Source organism: Haemorhous mexicanus, chromosome 15 (assembly GCF_027477595.1).
Source record: "Haemorhous mexicanus isolate bHaeMex1 chromosome 15, bHaeMex1.pri, whole genome shotgun sequence".
Taxonomy (NCBI): domain Eukaryota; kingdom Metazoa; phylum Chordata; class Aves; order Passeriformes; family Fringillidae; genus Haemorhous; species Haemorhous mexicanus.
In genome coordinates, this window is record NC_082355.1 from 14,695,892 (window position 1) to 14,706,265 (window position 10,374).

A 10,374-nucleotide genomic window follows, 5' to 3' on the forward strand; every position below is an offset into this window, starting at 1 on the left:
TCTTGGGAGAACAGAAAAATCATCAATGTAAAGTTAAATTATATTCACATATAGGGAATGGGTAACAGTGCAGGATTTCTTTGTTCTTTCACCTTGGATAAGACATCCCAAGGAACACAACATAAAATTCTAAAGAGACTTCCATGTTTGGACAAACCTTTTGTAATCTTCAAAGGAAAACTGAAGTGAAGAATTGGAATATTTTCTATTTTGGGACAAATTGTGGGAAAAAACTCTTCTAAGTAAAGTCAATTTTTTTCATCAGGTTGGTATCTTGTAACATATGACACTGCATTTAATGCTAACTCCCAAAACCCTCTTGGGCAGACAGACAACCAAGTAGTACTCCAATAGCAAAAAAAGCTGCTGAAGTGTTGCAAGTGCTCAATATTGCCCAGTGCACAGCCAGAGAAAAGGCAGAGATGACAACTCAGCAGGACAGCTTTGCTAAGCTGCCTTAAAATGCTTGGTGTTACTCCAACCTGAGAAAGTGAGGAAGGCTCACAACTCATGGCATCCTTTGAAACTTTCAGGATTATTTATTAGGTACACCAGTAATAGCTCACAGTCCATTAACACTTGTACTCTGCACCTGTTAATTATCACATTCTTACCTGCCACAGGAGAAAAGGAAAAAGACCAATGGAGAAAAACAAAAAAGCCCAAGGATTCAAGAATAGTCCCCTAGCTATTAGCATGCATCTTGCTTCTGCTATCACAGTGTTATCTTCCTAACAGTAAAATACTTCTCTTCTGACACATTTCACAAGAAAGTTGCTTTCCACACTCTTCCATTCTGTGCCTCCCTCCCCACAGTGAAATAGCCAACCTTGCCAGAACCCAGCTCTTGAAATAAAGCTTGGAAACACACATTAGAAGCTGCATTTGATTGTGCTGTGATTTTGGAGACCAGAACCTCAGCTCCACTAATATGACATTTATTACCATTCCTGTTATCATGCCTAGAAGCACCCTTACAACAGCTCAAGATTCCTCCACACTGGGCACTGTGCAAACAAAGAATTCCCAAGGGATTTTCTGCAAAGAAAAAAGAGCAAAGGGACGAAGACAAGCAGATGAAACAGAACTGGTGAGTACAGCAGGCACCGTCCTCAATCCAACACAGCCTAACTTCCACTCTGTAGTTTAAACTGATAGAATTAAAATTTTTAGTTTTGTAAAACAAACTGCTGGTTTTGGGGTTTTTTTTGTTTTGGGTTTTTTTTTTTTTTTTGGTGGTGGTGGTATTTTGGGGGGGTTGTTTGTTGTTGTTTTGGGTTTTTTTTTAACAAGGAGTGCTCCTCTCAAGAAACAGCATCAGAATGGGAGGAAAAAAAGAATAAATCTATCAGAAGTGGAATTCAGCACCATCCTCTCCACATTTTCTACAGGCACACTGACAGGCTGTTAAAAAGTGGTTCCTGATCTCCAAACCACTGACCTCCAGAGCAGCCTGTCCTCCCCTCCCATGGGGTCCTGGCTGAAACAGCATCACCAACCTGTGTCTCTGCAGAAGCAAAGGTGCAGAGAAATCATCCTGAGAAACTGCAGGCAGCTCCTGTGTCCTGAGCTGTGGGTGACTGCAGGGATGCAGAGACAGCACAATGTCACCACTGGGTCCCCACACCACAGAGGAGGGGCAATTAATTCCCAAATCCAACACTAGCTCCAATTAATTCCCAAATCCAACACTAGCTCCAATTAATTCCCAAATCCAACACTGCTGCCCCAAAGCACACTGACCAGGGCAGCCAGGGGGTACCACCAGGGACAAGGTGTCCCAAAATCCTCAGTGCTGCTGCACTCCAACAGCATTTACAGGGGTTTGAGAGCTCTCATCAGTACCCTGGTACTGATTGCACCTGGCTGATCCCTCTGCAGGCAGCTGAAGCAGGAATAAAGGCAGGCACAGCATCCCACAGGACTCTCCTGAGGAGTCCCTTTGACACAAAGTTAAGAATCATTTCTGCAACAGCATTGCAACTGTTGAGGAAAAGAGGTAAAAGTGAACTGCTGGAAACATCAATTCTATAATCAATTTAGAAGCATAGATTTTGAAGGCTGATCAGTGGAAAGTCAAGACAAGATCAGCTTTAAAACTGAGGTTTTTGCCTCATTTTAACCACACTCATGTTTACTGTAGATGCTCCCTTGACCAGTGACAGCAAAGGAGATTTGAAGCAATGGCTACAGTCTCATTTCTACCTGAGAGACAAAATTAGGGTCTTAGGAAAAGGAGATCACAAATAGAAAGGTAAAAATCTAATGAAAAGCTCCAGAAATCTATCAATTATAAGATTAAAATCATATATTGCAGCCATCCAACAGACGGTGTAAAAGCAAAATACAAAAATTTATTCTGACAGAGACAACTGAGAGACCAGATTCAGTTGCAGGAAAAAAACCAAAAAATCTGAAAAAAACTGGCAGAGGTAAGAATCAGCCTCTTAAATTCTCTTTTCTGTGGAGATGGCCATCAACTCAATCTCAGATTTACTGAGTACAGAGCACAGCCCTGCTCCCCTGTCTTCGATGTGTTTAATGCCATTAGACAAACTGTCAGCTGCTTACAAGGCCATTTGCTAATGGGGAAGAAGCAGCTCTTGCTATTGACAAGATCCATTCAAAATCTTAAATGATGATATGTCTGACTAGGAAACACTGAAAACAGACTTGGAAATAAAAGCACTCCAGATCTCTGGAGAAAAGACTTGAAAAATACTGAAAACAGAGCCTGGGCCATATTGCAACCCAAACATGACTGGAACCCAGCCTTTTCTTACCCTAAATATGACTTACACAACAAACAAACAAGCAGAATTGATAGTGCTTTACATTGGCCAACTCTTGGTGAGCATAAGAGGGATGGGAGTCACCAGAGCAGTGCTAGATCAAAATCCAGACTGGGTTGTGCTAAAGCAATGAGAATAAAGAATCAGTGAGAACTTCTGGAAGCTTCCTGTGACCCCAGAGCAGAAAGGAGCCAAGGACAGGAGGCACATTTCCACCAGCCTGTCCCTCAGACCTCACAAAAGGACAGGGAATAAAAATATTATAAAACTATTATAAAACTATATATAAAGCTACAAGAACATTTTCTGAACACCACTGCTCCATCTACATCCCTGTAACAGGACAGACAGACAGACAGACCATCCCCTGAAGGAACCTCTGCACCACGCCCCTTGCAGCCAGCCCTTCTCCATCGTGTTGCCAACATCATTCTCCTTGGAAAAGCTTTGCCCTTTGAGGTTCACTTTGGCTTTGCTCCCCAAACTTATCTTCCTTCCTCACCTGAAGTTGGAAACTTGCTGCGTCTCCTCCTCCCTGTTTTGAGCTGCAGGATGGAAAAGAAGCCCAAGAGGAAAAGAGAAGCCCCTTCAGAGAGCTGTGGGACCTCAGGATGTGTGAGTGGATTGCTGCAGGTGTTCCACACTGTGGGAAATCCAGCAACACAAACTTTATCAGGGCTTTGGGAAGGTGAAGCTTCAAGTCATTCGGGGTGTTAGCTCCTGGGAGGGAACACATCCTGAGGTAAACCTTCTGAATAATCTCTGCAGCAAACAAAGCCACTTCTTCACAGGCAGTCACTGAAATTACTCACTGAATATCCTCAGAGCCCAGTCCTTTCCCCTATTATCATTCTCCCCAAGCATCTTGTAAGATTTCTGTGAGACAATTTTTCTCTGCTCTGCGGAGGTTGAGGAATAGCCCAAATACTCCTGAAAGCACAGACAACAAATATCAGAGCCAATGTCCATGCAGGACAAGCTACTTTTGCTTCAACCACGACTGGAAATGTTTGAACCCTGGCAGTGACATTGCAAAAGATGACAGTTCTCACCATAAAGGTCAAGTGACAGTGTAAAACAACAAGGAGTTTTCCACAAGTGCCAATACAAGAGTATCAGGATTTACTTTTTTTACTGGCCTCACATCCCTACAGGTAAGCTGCACCTGTATTCTTGGCTCCATGTTTCCCCAAACCCAGACAGTGCACAGATTCCAGGGATATAAAAACAACACTCATCATCTGCATTTCAGGACTTGCTAAAAGACAACAGCTGCTCTTCAGAGGGGCAATTTTCCTTTGGCCTAATTCCTTTGCATGAATCAATACTCAGCTGCAAAAGTAAGAATATGAATAAAAGTAAGTAGTCTCAGAGAAGCTCATTAAAAAGTTCTGCAGGAAGCAGCCTGGTCTCTTTCATCTCCAAATCTAATCCAAATTTGTGCAAATAAATACAGGCAACATGACAATGGCCACTACTTGCCTCTGCAGCTACCAATTTACAACAGCTAATTCCATCCTCCTTCCTGCTCCCATCACTTCAAAACCATGTCACAGATTTAACAGCACCAGAATGATCCTCCCAGGCTTGTGCCAACATCCACTCAAGCACTACTAGTCAGAGTCACACTTGCAAAGGGATTTATCCCCATTAAATCAGAGAACTCAGTGGAGTTTTCCCAGGATCAGTCCCTCCAAGAGCAAGCTTGCCAAGTTAAAGCCATCTACATCCACTTACTGACACATGACCTAGGGAAAAAAATATCTGAGAAAAGCTCCATGCAAGGTTTTGGAGACAATTACTACAAACAAATGAGTGGTAATCCCTAGTGGGAAGAACTCTAGAAAAGCAGAATGACAGTGTAAGAGTCACATAATTATATTTGCATGTGTTTAACATCTCCTTCTGCAGGAATATGGAAGCATTCAAGACAGGAGCTTACATTGAATTTGGAGACAGAATTGAGGAAGTTGAAGACTTATTACAAGCCAGTGCAACTTCAGCAGCTCCATGCACCTAGGCCAAAACCACCATAATAATATATTTGTGTAACAGAAACCCCAGACCACATGAAAACTCAGGAGTAAGCAGATGACTAAGCTCCTAAATTGCACCTAAATGTGGACACACTCAATTTAGCTGCTCAGACAAAGCACAGAACAGATTAGTCCTGCAAGCTTTATCAATTTAGCAAGGTAAAGAATCCCTCAAATGAAAGGCAAAACAAAGCAATGACTAACACAGGAGAGCTATCAATTAAACAAGAGCCTAAGCCACCAAACAAACTCATCCAGAACTCAAACATGGTTAAATTCCCCAAAGAAGCTTTTATACATATGTAATGTGCTGCTAACAGACAGGGAGATAACCAGGCATGAACGGGAGGAAAGTCACAAAGAATCATTCTTCACATTCAAGCAGGAGGCAGACACTGACCCAGAAGACTTCTGAGCACTTTCTCAGAATCACTGGTTCCTTTCAGAGCTGAAAACTCAGCTGTCAGGCTTTGATCTGCTCACTGCATTTATGCACCATCTCAAACTAAACCTGGCTACCAGCATTACCAAGTGTTATAAAGAGGCACATGTATGATATTCTACATATACAGAAAACATTTCCCCTGAAGGAAATTATATAAATAATCACACCTGATAAGTGAAGCACAGCACAGGAAACTCTGGTTATGGGAGTTTGAAGGAGCAATCCTAAGGAACTAATTTCAGAAACTTGTAAAATATTTGGGATTCTCATGGATGTGTTAACATATCCCTAAATTTGCTTCCTTTATTAGGCCAAAACGTCTTATCAGCTGCTCAGCTAAAATATAAGAATCACTGTGCCCACTCCAGAAGTTAGCTAATAAATTATCAGTTTTTCTCCAAAAGGCAAAAATTCTATCAACTTCTATTTTTGGTAAGGTGCTAAGTTGCTCACGAGTGTGGAAGGGATCAGTAAACACCAACAAAAACCACAAGGGCAGCTCTGCCATCCTGCTCAAGCACCCCTGTGGAGCATCACATTCTGCACTATGAGGAAATGTTGTGAATGTGGAATATGATGGCTGTCCTGAGCATTCCTTCTCCAGAACAAGCATACTGGGAAGTCCCTCCTGGCAGTGACAAGGATTTGCTTCACCACTCCTTTTCTCCAGATGGAGTAATTTCATTGTGCAGCAGGACAGTTTTCACCTCTTTTTAGCTCTTCAGGAGAGGTGAGCCAAAGCTTCCATCTCAACCACACAATTAGAAGACTACCATAGAATGTAATCACAAGGTAAAATCTGCAGCACAAAGCTAACACTACTTGCTATATTTGCAAAGTTACTATTAAGGATCAGTCTGTGTAAAAATTAAACATAGAAGTATGGGATTGTTTTCTAGCTCTGTTTCTGTGATCACTGGTTAATCTGTGGATTTCCTTCAAGGTAGAAATCACAGGTACAAACATACAGCCCTTCAAAGTGTTCAGGGAAAAAAAATTAAAAAATCAGGCATCCATCTCATTTCTCAGGAAAAAATCAGTACTCAAAGCTAGTTCATTTAATAGAACTCCTCAGTAAGAAATTCTTTTCCCCCTAAAGATATTTCCCATTGTTTCCTTAATGTTATATTTTCAGTTTTCCTGGGTTTCATATTAACACAAATTTGAATAATATTTAACTTGGCTCCATTAGCCCAAACAATCTGTAACATTTGTCCAAACATAACTCCAAAAGCTTGGTGGCAAAATATTTTAAGTGGTGCCATTAGATCTTTTACTAATTAAAGCAAAAAGTTTCCGACTTGAACAGGTATGTGGAATTTTTAGCTCAGGAGAATGTAGAGAGAAATAAATGCCTTTCCAGAGCATAACAGTTTGAAAAGGCACTTCGTGTGTGGCCATCAAGAAAGCTGTTAAAATTAATTTCTCAACATATAAACATTTCTCCGAGATTAAAAATATTTTTGAGATTTCAGATATGATCAATTTGGTCTTATTTACATGCTAAACATACAAGTAAGAAGATTACACATCAACCCACTGTTATGTCATAAATAGTTACAGGTTGCTGTGGACCACAGGGCAGAGTGAGATACTCTGATAAATCCTGTGGCTGACTGATGTTTCACCTATGAGCAGAATTTACACTCAGTCCTTTTCTCTCTACTGCTTACATCAGAAAGCCCAAGCTGGTGCAATTAGTAGGAATCTAGATTTGAAGAAGCCAATACAAGCTTTAAAATAGTTGTAATGAAACTCCAGAAACAGTGAAAGGCTCACAATGGACTGAGAGAAATGAAAACTGAAAACAGTATTTAAAATACAGATTAAAGTGTTACCACATGATCTTCTGTATCCTAGTTCCACAAGGTTTCAGCCACTGAATGATCCAACAATACACTATTTATATATGTAAAAAACCCCAAACAAACCATGCAACACAGCTACATTTCACATTTATCAGTGGTGGTATCTCTGAGGTTAAATGTTCAAACTGAATATTGTGAAATCGCTACTATTGTTCTTTTCACAGCCATTAATCTAAAATTTAAATCTGTAAATAACACCAAAAAGAACAAGACCAAGACAGTGGTTATGCTCTCCTTCATTCTTTTTAACACTTAACCTACCAAGGCTAAGAGCTTTCTTCTTCAAGCTCAGCTTCCTGCAGCAGGCAAGGAAAGTTCACATCCTTGAGATGTTGGTTCTTACAAACGAAACCCAGTACCAACATGAATTCAGCCCCCCCGAAACTCCAGCTACAACAAATTACCATTTATGAAATGGTTCTCAGGTGGCCAACTAACCTTGTGCATGTGAATCACTTTAACCTGCAATTTAAAAGTTTAATTCTAGCCTTTAACTCCTTAAGCCGTTCACACACCTCACCAGTGAAGCACACAAACCACCCATGCTATCACACATTCTTGGCATGCTCCCCTGGTTCTGGCTTGTTGTGGGATTTGTTGTTCCAGATTTGGGGTTTTTTTGGCTCTGAAATGCCAGCTTGCTACCCACCAATTTTAGAGTACACAGTGTCAGGCACAGAAGTTAAGGTTTCTCTAGCACTGACATCTGAAAGCTATTGCTCACACAGCTGAGGTTAAAGGAGGGCTGATATGGCCACAAAACATTAAAGGCTGCAGAATAGTGTAGTAAGAAAGCTGCATATTGCTATCATTTAAGAGCTCTCAGCGCTATAAAATGCATTTAGAAACAGCCAAGCATTCTATAAAATTTCATTCTGGGACAGAACTTAGCCTTTAGGAGCGCTCTTTGCTCACAAACTTTGTTTGCTCAGTAACCTCATCCAGCTTTCTTCCTCGGAGGAAAAACTGCCTGAGAATTTGAAGTTTCCCCAAGTCTATGACCCAGAAGGAAATAAAACAGGAAGTCAGGCCATACAATCTACAGCATTTGCTTACAAGTTCAAAAACATTTTAAGTCGGGGCTGACCCACAGGAGGCACAGCCGGGTGCGCTCTCCTGGGGTCACCCCGGAGCGGAGCGCACTGCGCAGCCCGGCCGGGGCTCTGCTCAGCATTTCCCTCGGGACATGTCCCTTTAACATCCCCCCACCCCGGACGTGTCCCTTTAACATCCCCCCTGGAATGAACGTATCCCTTTAACATTTTTCCCCCATGGACATGTCCCTCTAACATTCCCCCCTAGATATGTCCCTTGAACATCCCTCCCTGGAAATGTCCCTCTAACATTCCCCTCCCTGGAATTAACATGTTCCTTTAACATTCCCCTCCCTGGACGTGTCCCTCTGACACTGCCCCCCATGGCCCTGTCCCTCTGACATCCCCCCCGGCCGTGTCCCTATGTCGCACCGGGCACTCTGAGCTGTGCCATCTGCTATGCATTAAGGCACGTCAGAGACGCCGTCCCCTGCACCGAGCGAGTGCCAGAACTCTATCAGAAAACTCAACTTTGCTTTCAGCTTTCTCCCTAGGAACTCACTGAGCGAGTAAAAACAGGCAGCTAAAAAAACTCCCGAGAACTTCCAATACAGGGGATTTGCTACGAACACATTCATTATTCTCCGTGCTCCCCACAGCGTCACGTTGCTATCATAAACCCTGAGGCAGATTAAAAATTGAACACCCAGCTTCCCCGCAGCAGTTTAAAACAGAAATTAGAGGCTGTTTAATGTGACTTCTCCGTTTGAATTAGTTTATGGAAGCAGTCGGTTTGCCGTGGTGATGAAATCACCATGCTGAGAAAGTAAGGAGAAACTGCTACCAGCCGCCAGGTGAAAACATCCAGGTTTCTAATTGCATATTAAATTGGTGTTTGCACTGACAGTGATTACAGCCGGGAGCGCTCCAGGTACAGCTCCCAAAACTCCATTTCAAGCAAGCCACTGCAAAACCCGATCAGGCGGCCGCTGAAAGTTCCCGTGAAACTCCGAAACCGATCGCTCGTACAAAGGCACAGCGGCAGGAGCGCTGCAACTCCCGAAAAGCTCCTCCCCTTCCCTCCTAAAAACATTAATCCGCGTTGGATTGCTGAAACTCCTGTTACCGAGTGCTCTGCACTGATAGGCAGGTGTTGGGAAACTCGTCCCAGGTGTTGCTACAAGCGCTCGAGAAGCCCTTAACGGTTTTACTTACAGTCTCTCCGCATTCCTGGGAATATCCCTCGGCACAGTTTTGAGTCCCAGTCCGTGACAATCCACGTTGGAAGCAATACACGTACACTTATGCGGGCATCCTCCAACAGGCATCCAACTCACGGAGCTCCAAAAGCTCAGGATCGTTCCAAGGCACAGAAACGCACTTCTCCCACCAGACAACATGGTTCTCGATGGCTTCAGTGGGTATAAAAGTGAGCGAGAGCAGCCGGCCCTTAAAGATGAAATGCCTCTAAGAAAAAAGGGAAAAGAAAACAAGAGGCTCTTAGTACAGCCCAAGGGAACCCACCACTGCCATCATCGCCGGAGCACCAGCAAAGCTTCAAAGGCGCCCGAGAAGGTCACGTTAGGTGGAAGAAGGTGGGGAATTGCCTTTCGGGCTCAGGTTTCTTTCTGTTATCTACGAACGGTACCAGAAGGCAGATAGTTTAACAGAGCTCGAGCCAGATGCGTCCTCAGATGAAAGAGAACCCGGGAGCGGAGGCAAACACACACAAAACATCCATCAGGAGCGGCGGCAACCTCCAAAACAGCCTCCTCCGCTCTGCACCGCCCCACCTGGGCCGGGCAGGTAACCCGCGGAGGGGACGGCCGGGGCTTCGCAGCGACCCCTCCGCCGCGGGCCCGCCCCCGCCGCGGGCTGTGTCGGGGCTGTGCCGGAGCCGTGCGGGGCTGTGCCGAGCCGTGCCGGGCTGTGCCGAGCCGTGCCGGAGCAGCGCTGCCGCCGCTGCCGAGCGCGGAGCGGGGATGGAGCGGGGCGCGCCCCCCCCGCCGCGCCATTGGCCGCCGCGCCTGACGTCACCGCCCGCCCGGCCCGGGCCCGCCGCGCCGCGAGTTCGGGACCCGCGGGGACCGGGACAGGGACCGGCAAAGGGCCCGGCAAAGGGACCGGCACAGCGCGGAGCGGGGCCGGCCCGGGGACAGCGCGGAGGGCACTCGGCGGCGCCTCGCAGCCCCTTCTTCC

At 44.6% G+C, this 10,374-nt stretch overlaps 1 protein-coding gene across 3 annotated transcripts in view; it reads right to left on the reverse strand.

The window, feature by feature from the left end:
• The window catches only part of SLIT3 (slit guidance ligand 3), a 484,612-nt gene extending 474,485 nt beyond the window's left edge, over positions 1 to 10,127 (reverse strand). For 2 of the 3 annotated variants that reach the window (XM_059859900.1, XM_059859898.1), the window contains exon 1: positions 9,391 to 10,127. In XM_059859900.1, coding sequence (XP_059715883.1) covers positions 9,391 to 9,575 — 185 coding nt within the window. In that variant the 5' untranslated portion in view covers positions 9,576 to 10,127. The remainder of the gene's footprint in view (positions 1 to 9,390) is intronic. The other variant, XM_059859899.1, reaches the window with a different exon arrangement.
• Positions 10,128 to 10,374: the final 247 nt, after the last annotated feature.